The 17,158-nt window shown below is 45.2% G+C and overlaps 1 protein-coding gene across 1 annotated transcript; it reads left to right on the top strand.

Annotated features, from left to right (window-relative positions):
• The first annotated feature begins 3,231 nt into the window (after nucleotides 1-3,231).
• LOC125514089 (lysophospholipid acyltransferase 2) lies at nucleotides 3,232-11,708 on the top strand. Its single transcript, XM_048679343.2, has 8 exons — nucleotides 3,232-3,624; nucleotides 6,505-6,560; nucleotides 7,113-7,336; nucleotides 7,413-7,809; nucleotides 8,632-8,717; nucleotides 9,123-9,186; nucleotides 9,283-9,395; nucleotides 11,312-11,708. The coding sequence occupies exons 1-8, from the start codon at nucleotides 3,323-3,325 to the stop codon at nucleotides 11,450-11,452; spliced, it is 1,383 nt and encodes a 460-aa protein (XP_048535300.1). The 5' UTR covers nucleotides 3,232-3,322; the 3' UTR covers nucleotides 11,453-11,708.
• The last annotated feature ends 5,450 nt before the right edge of the window (nucleotides 11,709-17,158 follow it).

A 17,158-nucleotide genomic window follows, 5' to 3' on the forward strand; every position in this document is an offset into this window, starting at 1 on the left:
ATAGGAGAGGAGAATCCACGGGCTGGCTGGCGAAGCTTGAAGGGGAGGAGAACTTTCCGCTAGCCGCCTTTGCATCACGGGAAGGAGTATTAATGGTGGGCTAGTAAGGGAGGATTAGGTCCATAACTTTGAACCCGTAAGATTTTGCTCATAGGTGTAGCATTTTGGGGGACACAGCTTCGGTGCCTTAAAGGCACCTGCCTTTGGGTCACTGACATGTGGGCCAGCCACCTGTTGGGCCCACATGTCATAGACACAAAGGTAGATGCCTTAAGGCACCGAAGCATCGTCCCAACGGGTTGCTCGTGTTGACGCTTCTCTAGTTTTCTTTCGTATGTCAAGTTATGGCAGCTCACCCTATTTTTTCCTTTGGTGTCATTTGGCGTCGAAGACGTTGAGGTGTGACCGGTCATGGCAAGGAGATTTTGAATGCTTGGCGCACCATGAGAGCCAATGATCTGGGTTAACCTACGTCATAATAGTAGCTACTGAGCTTATTTTGGGGTGGCTGGGGTTGCTTGGGTTGACATTCCATTAGTTTTTTCTTAGACCAAGTTATGGCATCTCATCATTTTTTTCCTCTAGTGACATTTTGGCACCACAAGGCTTTCATATTGTGATCGGTCATGGCAAGGAGATTTTTAATGCTTGGCGTACCATGATAACCAAGGGTCTAGGTTGTCTTGGGTTGTAACAGTAATCGAGTTTCATTTGGTGGGCTGTGGCCGGGGAGTGGAGTTTCTCATGCTGACCCTTCTTTAGTTTTCTTCCTTAGGTCAAGTTACGACAGCTAGTATCTTTTTTCCAGTGGTACCATTTTGGCATCGTAAGGCTTTGATAGTGTGACCGGTCATGGCAAGAAAATTTTGAATTCTTGGTGCACCATGAGAGCCAAGGATCTAGGTTGTCCTACGCTGCAGTAGTAGCCGAGTTCCATTTTTTCCCCGAGGGGTGGGGGTGGGGGCTGCTCGTTTTGAAGTTTCTTTAGTTTTCTTCCTCGTATCAAGTTATGGCAGCTAACCCTTTTTTTCCTTTGATGCCATTTTGGCACTGTCAGGCTTTGATAGTATGAACGGTCATGTGAAGGAGATTTTGATACTCGACGCCCCATGAGAGCCAATGATCTAGGTTGTCCCAGGGTCGTAATAGTTGAGTTCCATTTTTTTGAGTGTGTGGGTGGGTGGGGGACGGGGTTGCTCGTGTTAACGTTTCTTTAGTTTTCTTCCTTAGGTCAAGTTATAACAACAAATCATTTTTTCCTTTGGTGCGATTTTAACACGGTAAGGCTTTGATGGTGCGAGCGGTCATGGCAAGTAGATTTTAAATGTCCGGTGTACCATGAGAGTCAATGATCTCGTCCTAGGTCATACTACTAGTCAATTTTCTTTTTTTCTTTTATGGATGGGTTGCACCTGTTGACGTTTATTTAGCTTTTCCCCTTAGGTCAAATTATGGCAGATCATCTTTTTTCTTCCCTTTGTTGCTTTTATGGCGTCATTATGCTTTGCTACTGTGATTGGTCATGGAAAGGAGATTTGGGTAGTTTCTTCCTTAGGTCAAGTTAAGAGAACTCATTTCTTTTTCCCTTTGGGGCCATTTGGCAGTGCAAGGCTTTGGTACTATTACCGGTCATTCCAAGGAGATTTTAAATGGTCGGTGTACCATGAGAGCCAAGGATCTCGTCCTAGTGGTTGAGTTCCTTTTCCATGTGTGTGTGGGGAGGGGGGGAGGGATGCTTGTGTTGTCGTTTCTTTAGTTTTATTCCTTAGGTTAAGTTATGGCGGCTCAACTTGTTTTGTTCCTTTGGTGCTATTTTGGCGGTGTAAGGCTTTGATAGTGTGATCTGTCATGGCAAGGAAAATTGAATGATTGGTAGTGTACTTCTTTAGGTCAATATGACAACTCATTCTTTTTTTCCTTTAGTTCCATTTTGACGCCTTAAGCCTATGTTCCTTATAACTTCATTCAAATCCTACAAAACTATTCAAATAAATAGAAATAGAAATATTTTTTAAAGATATGAAATATATAAAAGTTGTGGAGACAAATGTGTTTATCATAATCAACCTTAATGCCAAAAGTACAATCTTAGTTCGTTGGAAAATTTTAATAGCAAACGTGGATTACATGATACAAATTTGACAATGCATGACCACTTGGATAACATGGTCAAGGATGGTAGCTTTGTGTCCATCTACTGTTATCGAATGGAAAGCAAGATAAATAATGTACTGACATTCTAACATTATTATTTTTCGAAAAGGAGGATACAACCTCATTTCAATACCATTGCTGTACATACTTATTGACTAACTACCCAGTGGCGAAGCCACATGTTGACTGTGTAGTCAACTGACTACACATGTTTATGGAAAAAGCATCATATATAAGCACAAACCATGCAAAAAATAATACAAAATTCATAGAAATACATAGATCTTAACTACACAACATTGAGTTGACTACACATGGTTAAAATCCTGGCACCGCCACTGTAACTACCGATTTTCGCTTGCCCGACCAAAAGAACAAAAGAAAAGAAAAACACCGACTCCCACTTGGGCATATTGTCATGAGTTTGTTATTACGATTTGAATAGGAATGGTTGAATGCGATGTACTTTTTGAAGATTAAATAAAAGGCACACAACACATTTAAAATTCTACCTAAAGTACTGAAAATTACAAGGCACTCAGAGAAGCATCTCTTGGAATGTACGTGTGCATATACGACACCTTACATCGTAATTGCCACCCAAAGCTCAGTCAAACAAGGATATGCTTGGGATTACAATGAGTTCAATCAATTATTCTATGATAAAGGCCTAAAATTTAAATAGTCAAGTGTAATGCCCATGACTTCGTATATTGCTTCAATCATATACTATTTTCCTCTCTAAATATAAGACGTCTTGACAGTTCAAATATTTAGGAACAAAAGAAATAGTGACTACTACTCAGCTTGAAAGACGTTTTTATATTATGAGACAGAGGGAGTTGAGTTTGCTCATCACCTTTCTAAAAAAACGTTTGCTTATCACCGGCGTACGCCACCACCACAATGATTTGCCGATACCGTTCGTATCCATCTAATTCTTCTCACTTCGACGTTACCCAACAGCCGCAAGTTTCCTGTTGCTTCGGACCGCCAATTCAAGAAAGCGAAGGGTGTTCTGTAGGAAGATACCTTCCCAAGGTTTCCACGCCATCACACACACACATATACGGCTCGCGAGCTCGCTTCAGAAAAAACCAAATCCTCTATTCCTGCATCGCCCGCATCTGTTCGTCCCCCCTCTGCGGCGGCGGTGGCGGTGGCGACGATGGGGCTCGAGATGGAGCCGATGGCGGCGGCGATCGGCGTCTCGGTGCCCGTGCTCCGCTTCCTGCTCTGCTTCGCGGCCACCATACCGACGGGCCTCCTCTGGCGCGCGGTGCCGAGCGCCACGGGGCGGCACCTCTACGCGGGGCTCAGCGGCGCCGCGCTCTCCTACCTGTCCTTCGGGGCCACCTCCAACCTCCTCTTCGTCGGGCCCATGGCGCTCGGTTACCTCGCCATGCTCCTCTGCCGTCGCCGAGCTGGCCTCGTCACCTTCCTCGGCGCATTCGGCTTCCTCATCGCATGGTGAAACCCTCCCTTCCATCCTTGTCTACAGGGGTCATATACCGATGCTTAGTTTCGGGTGAATCATGAATGTTGGATTCATGTTTTTTCACGCCTTCATTTTGGGTAGAACAGGGCAGGAAATGTACAGCTAACAGCAGCTTGTTCGACTAGGAAACCAGAGGAATTGTAAGCGGATCTGCAGATGTGGCCGAGCCAGAGCGTTGGGCCATCACAGGGTTAAACAGTAGTTTATTCTATTGGAAAACCACAGGAATCGTAAGTGGGCGGCATGGAGCTTTTGATGCTTCTGATGTGGTTGGAACCGCAGCACGGACGATTTCATGTTGGAGCTGATTGAAATGGTTTCCAACTTTTCTCTGGCTAGCCATGTGGTGCTATTTATGATTAATAGTTTCAAGGTGAAAATGAGATCTTGTATTATCTCAGGACGACTTTTCTTCTATGCCTGCAAAATTTTGGACTTCTGATCTCGTAAAGATTGCAATGAATACATATAACGTGATTGTTGAGATTTTACCTAAGTACCTTAGCAGTTCCTATTGGAGAATTTATTGGTTGTGTGCTCATGAAGCATTAGGGCACCCCTTGTTAGTCACGTGAACCAGTTTTTTCTTCTTTTGAAAGATTAAGTCTGTTTTGGTGGTACTATGATGCGATTTATGATCTGTCACACCGAGGGGTTGAATTAATATGACCTATGTTTATTTGGAAGGAAATTAAGGGAAGGAAGAAAATATTTCCCATCCAAATATCCCTGACAAAGACTCCATCTGGATAATGGATGCTGTTTGGTTCACTTAGAAGTTATTTATTCTAGCTGGAGTCATCCAAACCCACATAATTTTTCATCAACTTCATCAATATTCAGGCATAACATTTCTGAAGATGGTTATTCCATAATAAAACACACAGGCTTGACACTTAGTGATGTTTTATTCACCTTGAGAACTTATAGTTGAGTATTTAAAACTGACTCAAGGAAGTATGAATGCAGGCATTGCCGTATTCCTGTTCCATTATCATTAACATTGATGTTCTGTTCCATAAGGCTCTGACTGAAATTTACTGTAAATAGAAAGGTGCAGCTATTCTTTTATTTCCTAGTTATTAGTGTGAATCAGTGACAATGAATGTTGAGTGGTAATTCTAGTTACGTTCTTGTCAATATTGATGCCTCCTCACCATCCTCTTAAACTTCGATCTCTCGTATGGTGCAGTTAATTTTTGTGTTCACTACCTAGAAGTTTAAATTAGCGGCCACAAGTGTCTGAGTAATCATTCTAATTTGGTTCCTGTTTCATTCCCTACTGAAACAAACAAGTTACGGATTATATCAATTTGCCCATCTTTCACATGGAGTAAAGTATCCACTTTGTCTATATAGCCCGTGTCGGACCAGGCACCCATATAGATTATCTAGATCCAAAATCATGACCTTTAAAATACGCTAATCACACACTCATTCTTTCCATTTGTAGAAACTCTTTATTTGGCAACTGTTGTATATCATCGAGACAAGATAAAAATAACAAACACTTAACAATAGGTCTAGTTCAACGGGCAGCCAATGCGTTAGTGAACTTTCTTCACTTAGCTGTTGAAGATAATGGCGTGTCTGTTTAATTCTTTAAATGTGTAATTGATTCAAAAAAAATATATCCATGGATGCAATCCGGTCCTTCATTCGTAATGTTACAATGTAATATTAATATAGATGAAAGGAGTTTCTTGTGTATTCTAAACATAAGATGTTTCCCACCTGTTAGCACTAGCAACGTCATTCTGCTAGATTAAATTATGCTAATGCCAGCAGGCTTCCTTGGGGACATGTCAATCTCTTTATCCCACACCATAAGCTAGTTTTAGAGCACTATAGGAAGGCCATCAAAAGCAGACTAAGAAGAAAGCTCATTCGAAAAAAGGGCATTAGATTCTACCGCCATGCACTACTGAGAAGATTAGCCGCAAAGCACCAAAATCCTAAGTATCTTCTCGACATGATCAATGTTTGTCTCCTTGTTGGTTCTGCTACAATACCAACTGTGGCCCTAATATTTTTGGTTGTTGCAGTCACTTGCCTGTTTCATCTGTGGTATCCTAAGTCTGTTCTCTTCTCTGAATTTCTGCTCTTTAACGAATGGCTATGACTCCTGATCTCCCCTACGTGATATTTTTCTAGTGTTTTCCCTTTTTGCACGAACATAGGTATTAGCCAACTTACTCTGAGCACTAATTGTTTCAATGTTCAAGCTAGCTTTGACACGTAATCTACTTGCATGAAGGATAAACTGGTTATATATTGTCGGCTAGTTCTTCACTTTTCAATGTTGTGTTTGCTACTGTTTCCTTTTTGGCCCCATAAGAAGGGTTCCCTTCTATTCCATATGCAAAATTTTGAAGTGGGACGAACCAGCTACCTAAGTTGGAAATCCAATAAGTAAATTATTTTTAGCCATGGACAGGGGTGCGTGGGAGTTAGCTATTCATGCACTTTTCAATGTTGTGTTTGCTACTGTTTCCTTTTTGGCCCCATAAGAAGGGTTCCATTCTATTCCATATGCAAAATTTTGAAGTGGGACGAACCAGCTACCTAAGTTGGAAATCCAATAAGTAAATTATTTTTAGCCATGGACAGGGGTGTGCGGGAGTTAGCTATTCATGTGCCAGAACCATGACTTGGTTTCAATATCTTATGGGTTTCAACTCTAGTCTACCCAACTTGTTACTTTAGGCCAATTTGTTATGATGGATAAGCTGGCGAACAATTTGGTGCTGAATTTTTGCAATTATACACTGTGAATGTATTTAAGTTTACCCTCATACTACATACAAATTAACACATTCGGAGTTACTTACATTTTTTTTCTTGTTGTATAGTCATGTCTACTACATGAGTGGGGACGCGTGGAAGGAGGGAGGCATCGACGCAACTGGTATTGTATAATGTTTTATTATTGCTTGTGCTTATTTAAAGTTAAACTAGTGTTCACCATGCAATTTTTGAGTGCGTTTCTGACTTACATATATGGAACATGTTCAAATTATAAGATACATTTTAAGAATTTTGAATCCCTAATATTATCTCATGACATTTTACCATTTTTTCTTGTGTGGTCCTTCCTTGTAGTTAACAGTGTTCTCTCGGGATATTGTTTAGTAGTCAAAATGATGCCTTCTACCGAGGGACAGGTGTAGCATCCCTCTTATAAATCTAACAGTAGTGAAATAATTGGACATAGGTTATATGCAGGGAGTAACATAATAGAGTGTATGCAGGTACTCCCTCCGTTCTGAATTACTTGTCGCAGGTATGGATGTATCTAGATGTATTTTAGTTCTAGATACATCCATTTCTGCGACGAGTAATTTGGAATGGAGGGAGTACAAAATAAACCTCAGCTCTTACTTGTGGTCAACCCTCTGCGAATAACATCAAGCCATGTCCCTATGCCTTCTCAGAATTCCTTTCTTTGGTTGCAATGCAGGTGCTTTGATGGTTTTAACGTTGAAAGTCATTTCATGCTCAATGAACTACAGTGACGGTCTCTTGAAGGAAGAAGAGGGTCTACGTGATGCTCAGAAGAAGTATCGCTTGGCTAAGTTGCCTTCTCTAGTCGAATATTTTGGTTACTGCCTCTGCTGTGGCAGCCACTTTGCTGGACCAGTATATGAGATGAAAGATTATCTTGAATGGACTGAAAGGAAAGGAGTAAGTAGCCTTTGTCTACTTTGGGTAGGTTTATGCCATGTTTTGCTTCATCCTGATTTTGTATGATCTTCAACAGATATGGGCCGGCTCAACTCCTTCACCATTATTACCTACTCTGCGTGCTCTAGTTCAGGCTGGAATATGCATGGGGTTATATTTGTATCTGTCACCTATGTTTCCGCTTTCACGATTTAGTGAACCTCTATATTATGAATGGGGTTTCTGGCACCGGCTCTTCTTTCAATACATGTCAGGATTTACTGCTCGATGGAAATACTACTTTATATGGTCAGTCTCAGAAGCTGCAATTATTATATCTGGCCTGGGTTTCACTGGTTGGTCTGATTCTTCTCCCCCAAAAGCCAAATGGGACCGTGCTATAAATGTTGATATTCTGGGCGTCGAGCTAGCTGGAAGTGCAGCTCAATTGCCACTTAAGTGGAATATTCAAGTGAGCACATGGCTAAGATACTGTAAGTTCTATATCTTGATATTCCAGTAGACCATCATTGTTATTAACTTGCTTTTTGGATGATATAATGCTTTTTCATCAAATTCTGGTGTTCTCTGTATAAACTAGATAACACAATATGGAAGCAGGTTGAGGGTCCTTTATGGATCACATAGCATCTATTTTGCTTACCAGTTACTCCCTCCGTCCGAAAAAGCTCGTCCCAAGCTTGTCCCTCAAATGGATGTATCTAGCACTAATTTGGTGCCAGATACATCCATTTGAGGGACAAGCTTTTTCAGACGGAGGGAGTACCACTATTAAGATCTGTGCAATCTAAGACTTGGAGAACAAGGAAGCACTATCTTTAATTCTGTTTTTATTAATTTCTCTAAAAGGTTCAGTATTTTTCTGTGTCTGTACAATGAAAAATTAGTTGATAGTACATAATGCTAGATTTTGGGGTCTGTAAATTGATTTTGTTGACCACTTGATGATTCTTTGGAACCTTTCGGTTGCCACTTTTTGTAGTGTGGATGAGTGAAGCATGTATGCCTGTAATTCATGATCTTTAGCTGATTTAAAAAATCTGTACATGCACATTATGCACTCATGTATTAGTAGTAATTGTCTCATCATTGACTCCTTGAGAAATGATCATCTCCTTGAAGTTTACCTTTGCGCTAAGTATGGTTTGCACCAAGCAGTTTGTTTTCGTGCAAATGCCATGATTCGAGCGATCAGCGATGCACTTTGGTATACCTATATAATGTATTGAATGCCACACATTCACGCTGTGCTGTTATCAGTTGCATGAGCCATTGCTCCACTATTTTTTTTTCAGATGTGTATGAGAGGTTAATTCAGAAAGGGAAGAAGCCTGGTTTCCTTCAGTTGTTGGGTACACAGACAGTCAGTGCTATCTGGCATGTGAGTTTTTTTCCCCTCTCCACCTTCTTTATCATTAATAGTTCCTGTTCACTGTATATCGGACTTGTATCTAGCAGAGCATCCTGAAATTTGTTGGACAAACAGTAGCTAAATGAAACTAGAATGCTCTAGTGGGAATTTAGAGCTGCTATTGTCCTGGTAGTGGAACCTTAGTACCCGCCTTTCAGAATGGAGGCACTATGGGTCATTGCAAACTCGCATTTTCCCCATGATAATAACTGGCTTCACTTGTGACGTATTAATAACCTTTTTCTCAGCAAGCTGTTGCTTGTGATGATTGATACTTAGCCAATCCAGCAAGCTGTGGCTTGTGATGGTTAATACTTGGCCAAATTTCATATTACATGGTTTTTGTCCATTGGTCTGATTTTTACCGTTCTACAGGGACTGTATCCAGGATATATGTTTTTCTTTGTTCAGTCAGCGTTGATGATAAATGGTTCAAAAGGTAGCTCAATCCCTCCCTTCCCTGACATTTCTGAGGTGTACTTGATTGAAACTGTGTGAGCTTGTAATTCTGATTTGGCTTCCTTTTTTGATGCAGTTATATACAGATGGCAACAAGCTGTGAGCAATCCAGGCCTCCGCACTATCCTGTCTTTACTAAATTGTGCATACACCATGATGGTGCTTAACTACTCATGCATTGGCTTCCAGGTTAGTTTCATGCCCCTGAATCTGGCTATACTTTACCCTGTAGAAACTGAAAACACAATCTGATCAGTTCGCTTGTCTGTTGACTAATAATCTGTGCACCTAAAATTCTCCCTTTGTTTTATTAATTTCTTATCTTTGATGATTATTATGCATATATGGTTTTGCAAGTATCATTTAGGTTTCACTTAACCAAAATGATATTAATCAAACTGTAGCAAAGCCAGGTTGCTTCACAAACTTAGTTTAGACAACTTAGATCTGCAAGTGTTTTAGTTTCTTAGCAAAGTTTCCATTTGGATCATGATGTGCCACCAGAATATCTGAAGATTCTAAAATGAGAGAAATATTTATTTTCCCATTACAAGCGCTGAGTTTGCTGAATTGCCATTGAACAAACGTACTTCGGTTATTCGCCACTGCACAAACACAACCTCTTGCCAATATGCCATCGCTGTTACCCTTCTGTTAATGTTAGTGTGCTTCTGTTAAATCTCAAATATCTGAAATATCTGTCACTATTTATCTGAATCCCAAAACTTCCCTGGCGTAAGGAGAAAAGAAAACGGCTTACCTATTCAGCGCCTGCTCCTGCACGCACGCACCTGTTTCTTCTTGTTTCTCTCCCCCATGGACGCACCAGTAGAGGAGATGATGGCAGGGCAGCTTCCGGCAGGCCTTCCTCCCGACGAGTCCACCAGCGACCATTCTGACTCCTCTCCCCGCCCCCTCCCAAATTACAGAAAACCTAGAGGGGAGGCCGTGGATAACTGCAAGACCTCAGTGACAGCTGCCTTTGCCGCGATCCCATACGCAACAGGCAAGGAGGACAACTTGGTGGCGGCGGGCACCCCTTGTGGCCCTCACAGAGAGAGCCAGCGACAGTGACAGCCAGTGACGAGGTTGACATGGGTCCGTGGTCCCTGGATGCAATTAGGATACTGAAGGCGAGGTAGAAGAGGAGCGAGCCAACAATGGTGTTGTACTTGCCCCAGCAGCTGTCAGCGAGGAAGGTGCCAAGGAGGGGGACATTGAAGGTGATTCTGTTCCAGGTGTCGGGAAGCAGTGGTGCCGTGGAGCATGGTTCCGAGCTAGACCACCATATTCAGTTCGACTCCAGAAAAGGCGATGCTCTCCAGCAAACTCCAAACCTGCAGTCAGTCGCTGATATGAATGGTGTCTTTCCTAGATGCTAGATGGAGAGGAATCAATGGATGGGTCGTTGTTGGTTAATCGTGTAGAACGATTGCAGGGCCTGTCCAAATGAACCGTTGTCATCATCATCACAGCAGTTCAGGATGAAGATTATAATGGTTTGTCTGATTCGAGTTTGGCCATCTCCTGACATTTCCAGCTCCGTGAGCTAAAACTAGCAGCGAGCAAGTCAATCACCGAAGCTTGCGTCTATCCACATCTATAACTAGTAGTGTCTATTACTAATCTAGCTCACCTTACAACTTACTCCCTCCGTTCCAAAATACTTGACTTCCATTTGTCCAAAAATGGATGTTCCTATATACTAAAACATGTCTAGATACATCTATATTTTAACAAATGGAAGTCATGTATTGTGGAACGGAGGGAGTACATGCCTATATACTTTGTTTCCTTAAACCGTTATGGCATATTGGCAATAAATTGTGCTTGTGTGATGGCAAATAAGCAAAGCACGTTTGTTCAATGGCAATTCAGCAAGCCGAGCGCGAGTATTGAGCACTAGAGGTACTAGAGCATTACTAGTACTATTAATGTTTTTTGTGGAGAAAGGAAGACGTGGGTTAAGTACCTAACATTCTTTTGTTCCTCCACAGTAGCTTTGAACCTACTCTAGTACGTGGAACTTATGCCTTTGTCAATCATCTTCTACATAAAACATACTAATAACATTTACAATGTTCTATGCTTTTGTTTTCCTCAAGGTACTGAGCTTCCAGGAGACCTTAGCATCCTACAAGAGCGTGTATTATGTCGGCACAATCGTTCCTATTCTATGTGTCTTGCTGGGCTATGTCGTCAAGCCCGCGAGACCTGTGAAGCCGAAGGCTCGCAAGGCAGAATGAGGAACAGAGTGAATTGATCTTTACATAGATGAGTTACGAAGCTTCAATGGTGATTATGGCAAGATAGTTTTCAGTTTACTTCCATCTTTGTGAAACAATATCAAATTTAGCCAAAAAGGATAATGTGGTGGCTCCATTGTAATTGACCAATCATTAAAAACCTGTTGTTTCGTCGGGCTGATCACCCATTTGTTTTACCACACATGCAACACATGATTTTTTGGCCCTAAGCTGTATGTTATTCATTTACCTTTTCTGCCTGGCTCTATTCAAACTGATGTGTATTTTCACACCTTCCCATCGGCTCCGTATGGAGGTGTGAACGCTGTTGCTGGTTCATAGTCGTGTTGCACCGTGCCGAGTCGGTAGCAGCCGGAGCTCCTAGAACAAACATTCGCCTTTTGACTACTGCAGCACTCGCTTTGAACGCAGTTTTGGTGCGATGGCGGCTGAAGCTGAGGTCGAGACGAGATCACCGGAAAGACAGACCTTGGTCATAGACAACGAATGAGTTGGAATGTATCTGACGCGTCTTTCTGCTCGGGTCATATAAATGGTGCTATAGCGGCGTGAATCTATGGGTGCTCCGGTCCGGTCCAAGTCCGACTTAGCTGATTGATTGATATGCAGTGGCGGTGGTTCTGGCGCTGTTGGCCTCCCTCATGTTTGTCCAATTGTAGTTGTGCCGGGGCCACGGCAAGTGCATGCATGCATGGCCTGAAAGTGCCCGCTTGGTGCTCTGCTCTTCTGACGCGACCACTAGAGGAGAGGGCGGGCAGCGTAGTGTGCTACAGTGCTATGCAGGAAAAGGGTCAGTGATGCGACGTAGCGTGGCGCTGATCAGGTCGTGCCCACGACTGCTGGCTGCCCTGGTCGGGTTCCAGTTGCAATCGTGGTGATGATCTGATCCCGCACTTGTTCTGGTGCGGCATCACGAGTGGCGCATGCTTCGCAGTAGCAGTACGACAGGAAATCTCCTCTTTACTGTAGCACACCAGACAAGCAGCCGCTTCTTTAAAAATGCATGGATATTGCTGCAGAAAGAGGTGGTTTTAGCTGCTACCACGTTCAGAGGATTTTTTTACTTATTATAGCTAATATATGTAGTAGAGCGCAGCTCATCTTGCCCTTTGGTACATGCAACCCCAAACGGACGTCCGTTTTGTTCTGTTTTTTGTCTCTTTGGGTAGGGATTTAGGGTCGTGTCCGGGTCTGTCCTGGGATGCGGTGGCCGTGTGCCCAGCGCGCGGCCGCATTCTTTTGCCCCATCCTGTCTGTCAGGGCCAAGAATTGCCCAAATTTGCATTAAAACTAGTTTCGAACCCAAATATTTGTCTGAAAATTAAAATAGTTTTACAACCAAGTCATAAAATGGACAAATACATCTATTGGTTGCCAACGTGGTCCCACACGTGCTCAATCAAGTCATTTTGAAGATTCACATAAGTGTATCAATCACGCATCTCACGGTGGAATTGGGCAAACTGTTCAAATGTGGCCGGGTCTTGGTGCAGGGGCTCAATATTTTCATCTTGATAATCAAATCCTTGGTCGAAGATACTCTCATCACGCTCGTCCTCGACGATCATGTTGTGCATGATCACACAAGCAGTCATCACCTCCCAAAGCTCCCTTTCATCCCATGACAGTGCAGGGTTTCGAACGATACCCCACCGGGATTGAAGCACACCAAAAGCACGTTCCACATCCTTTCTAACACTCTCTTGCATTTGGGCAAATCTCTTTCTCTTCTCACCTTGGGGTTTCGAGATTGTCTTCACAAAAGTTGACCAGTGAGGATATATACCATCTGCTAGATAGTATCCCTTGTTGTAATGGTGGCCGTTGATCTCAAAGTTGATAGGTGGGGAGTGGCCTTCTACAAGCCTCGCGAAGACTGGAGAACGCTGCAGCACGTTGATATCATTGTGAGAACCTGCCATGCCGAAGAAAGAATGCCATATCCAAAGATCTTGTGATGCCACCGCTTCTAATATGACAGTGCACCCGTTAACATGCCCCTTGTACTGGCCCTGCCAAGCAAATGGACAGTTCTTCCACTCCCAGTGCATACAATCTATGCTGCCAAGCATACCTGGAAAGCCTCTAGCCGCGTTGGTCGCCAACAATCTCTCTGTATCAGCGGCAGTTGGCTGCCTCAAGTACTCTGGGCCAAAGACCTCGATCACAGCCTGGCAAAACTTGTACATTGACATCAGACATGTTGTCTCACTCATACGCACATACTCATCCACCAGATCGCCTGGAATTCCATATGCAAGCATGCGGATGGCCGCGGTGCATTTCTGGTAGGAGGAGAATCCAAGCTTGCCAAGGGCATCCGTCTTGCACTCGAAGTATGGGTCATGAGCAACCACTCCCTCTCGGATACGATTGAACACATGCCTGGCCATACGAAAACGGCGACGAAATTTATCCGGCCTGAAGAGCTGGGTGTTGGCAAAGTAATCTGCATAGAGCAGGGCGTGGCCTCTCCCCCTGTTGCGGTTCAGGTTGGGAGCATGGCCAGGGATTGACCCCCTGTACCGAGGAAGCTGCCGTTGAATATGGTCGTGAACGACCAGTGCAGCCACCACAAGATCGTCATCATCCGACGACGAATCGTCCGATGAACAAAGGAAGTGATGGTAGAAAAACTCGTCTCCACTGTCCATACCTTTGTTGGCAAAAGGTCGAACACCTTGCGCTCGTGGTGGCGAAGAGGCCGCGATGATCACCTCGACGCAGCAGGGTGGTTGCCGGCCGGCTACAGGCCGTTCTGGAGCTCTCGTCGGAATCTGCCTCGGCCGCCGTGGTATGTCGCCGGCAGTCGTGTCCCCTCTGCCACCGGCAAGGATGGCGAGGGCCAAACCTCCTCCGATCGACGACCAAAACTATGGCGGAAGCGCGGGCGTGGTGGCGGCCATGTCGAGACGTGGTTTGGTACGGACGGCGGGGGGGCTGCGCGGTGAGGAGGCGGCCGGAGAATAGCGGCGGCGGCGGGGCGGGGCGGGGAGAGAGGGTGAAGCGTTGGGAGCGGAGGGACTGCTAGTGTCCCCGACAGGCGGGCCACGGGGGGGACAAGGACGTGCGTCGAGGCCGTCCGCGCACGTTTGTTTTACCCCAAACCGAGCGCAAGTTTGGGCCGGGATGAGTCAAAGCGGACGGAATCCGGACATTTGTCCGTTTGCACCCGCGCGCTGGGCCGCCTCATTTATCCTTTTTATCCCAAACGAACGAGGATGGACAGAATAGGGTCGTGCGGCGGAGTTGGCCTTACGTCCATGAATTCAAAGTCCGCGGCCTCGGTTGAGCACCTTGAGGAAAGCTTCTTCCGCGCATGTCAAAACCAGCATTGCTCTCGTCTGCTTGCTGTTGCGCCACGAGTCGCTTGTATAGCAGGAGTCGTCTTCCACTCGGGCGCCCGTTGGAGCGTGGCGTGGGCATGGGGGACATACCACCAGCGATCGGCCTTGCTGGTTACCCCGGTGACTAGCTTGGACGTGCAGAGCGCACGCCGGTACACAGGACAGTTTCATACTACTACTAGTAATCAATCGGCCTTGGTGGCCTGCCAGGCGGACAACACGAGGCTACGAGAGGGGTATACAGCGGGGAAACCTGAGCTTCGCAGCGTGCGTGCCTATAAACCTTGTTGACAAAAAAGAATCACTATATGCGCGCGTGCTACGGAGGAGTAGTTTGTCATCAGTCTGCAGTCAGTTCACTGTGGGTTGTGCGTGCGTCTACCAGCTTTAACTAGTTGGGGTAACGCTAGCCATGCATATGCCAAATGCCAGAGTCCAGAGCGTTTGTTGCCCGACTGCCAGCAGCGGTCCCGTAATCAGTCAAATCCATCACGCGCGCGCACTCACCCTGCGCAGCGGAGCCCCATGCGAGTACGTCAGATGGCGTCGACGACGGCGACCCCGTTCGTTTGGCGACTGTTGGAGATGGAACCACCGTGCGCGCGCCCGCCATGCCCCGCCTGGACGTGCAGAGGACCCGCCAATTCTTGCGCCGCATCCGTTGCACTTGCGCTGATCGGGTCCCCCGGCCTGCCCCTGCTGCACCGGACGTCGGGTTACGAGCCGGCACGCTTGCATTCGGATGTGGTCGAGGCTCCTCTTTTTTTCATAGTGATACGTGTCTTATTTATATAGAATAAAGATCAAGTTACAAGGCACGTAAGCATCGATCATATATAACTGAAAAAAAATCCTATGCAGAATACCAGCGCCTGTTTATTTCCTTCGACACCATCAAAGCGGCCATCAAAGAATAAAAAACAGATCACCTCTTCACCCAAACTTAATGCGGCTCCATCGCTGATCAGCAACTTTACGGACCTCCAAAATAGTTTGCTAAAAGCAAAACCATAGCCGTTGAAAAAATCAGGCCGAGGCAAAATGTCTCCGGACTTGCCATCGAACTTCAGAACTGACACCCCCGCATGACGACGATGTCGGAGGAGGAAATCAGAACTGTCAGCCTTCCACCACAGACCCAACACAAGATACTCCATCTTCCGGCTGTCACTTACATAGACAACCGCCTACGCGTACTCCTGAACAACAAAACCTCCCTGCTCCACCATGACGTCGGAGACAACGCCACAGCAACGGGAACAAAGCAGAAGGAGAGACACACCTGATGGAGTCATCGCCGCCGCCTCGCCAACACCATCCATGAACCCTAACGCTACCGATCTGAGGGATCGACAGAGACACGATGCCATCAATTCCGAGACGCCGCCATGAAAGACACCGTCGGTGTGAGAGTGGAGTTGAGACAGATTTATTCGTCCAGGCGTCACTTTCACTACTTCAACAACACACCACAATCTACAAATCCAAACCCTAACTACAGAACAAAGGAACAGGCCCCCCTCCCTCCTGCCGCCGGAGCAGCCGCCTAAGGAGAGGGGGCCAGCGCCCCGGCCGGTGAAGATCGGGGAAAATAGATCGCCTCATTCTAGACGTTTGTTCCTCGGATGCGCTTTCCGTGGTCGAGGCTCCTCCCTCGTCTGTTTTGGCCTCGCGCGCCGTTCAGCGGTCAGTAGCGTATACAGTAAGCATGCATGGAAGGCATATGCTTCGCTCTAAAAAACAAGATGGAAGGCATGCCTTTCAGATGCAGCCTTCGTTGGCACATCAGAATGCATGTACCTGGCCACCACCAGCCTGCACGCAACATTTTCACAGATCAAGATGACCATACCTGCCTTGGCCCTCTTCCCACGAGGTCCATCTCGCGATATTCACACACATGTTGCCACGTAGATACAGGAAAGAACAGGCCGGCGAGAACGACCCACTTGCCGAATGAAAAGGAAGTGCAAACCTGCACGGCCGTCCGTTGCCGGCTTTACCTGACTACTACGAGCGTAGTCCGTCTCGGATAACGAAAGAAAAATGCATGGGACGGCTGGACGCAAGCACGGCCGGAAAGAGCCGTATTCTAAGCTCATATTCATGATGCATTCGTATCATATCATGAAATGACGTATTGTCAAACATTCGGAAGATGGACCGATTTGCATGCTGTTTATTCTTCATGGAAAAGAGCTTTTTTCTTTAAATGGCAGGCTGATATACTGTAAATAATAAGCCTGACGACGCACAGACTAAAAGGATAGAAATCAAAGAGAGGACTAAAGCATTGTTAGAGGGTCCGGGATTGCTCTACAAGAACTGACTAACACAA

This window comes from Triticum urartu, chromosome 6A (genome assembly GCF_056163025.1).
Source record: "Triticum urartu cultivar PI428250 chromosome 6A, HENAU_Tu73, whole genome shotgun sequence".
NCBI classification, from domain to species: Eukaryota; Viridiplantae; Streptophyta; class Magnoliopsida; order Poales; family Poaceae; genus Triticum; species Triticum urartu.

Coding starts and splice junctions, on each gene's coding strand:
- LOC125514089 (XM_048679343.2), top strand. CDS start 3,323: ATGGGGCTCGAGATGGAGCCGATGGCGGCGGCGATCGGCGTCTCGGTG. Junction 3,625..6,504: donor TTCGGCTTCCTCATCGCATG/GTGAAACCCTCC, acceptor CTTGTTGTATAG/TCATGTCTACTACATGAGTG. Junction 8,718..9,122: donor CAGTCAGTGCTATCTGGCAT/GTGAGTTTTTTT, acceptor ACCGTTCTACAG/GGACTGTATCCAGGATATAT.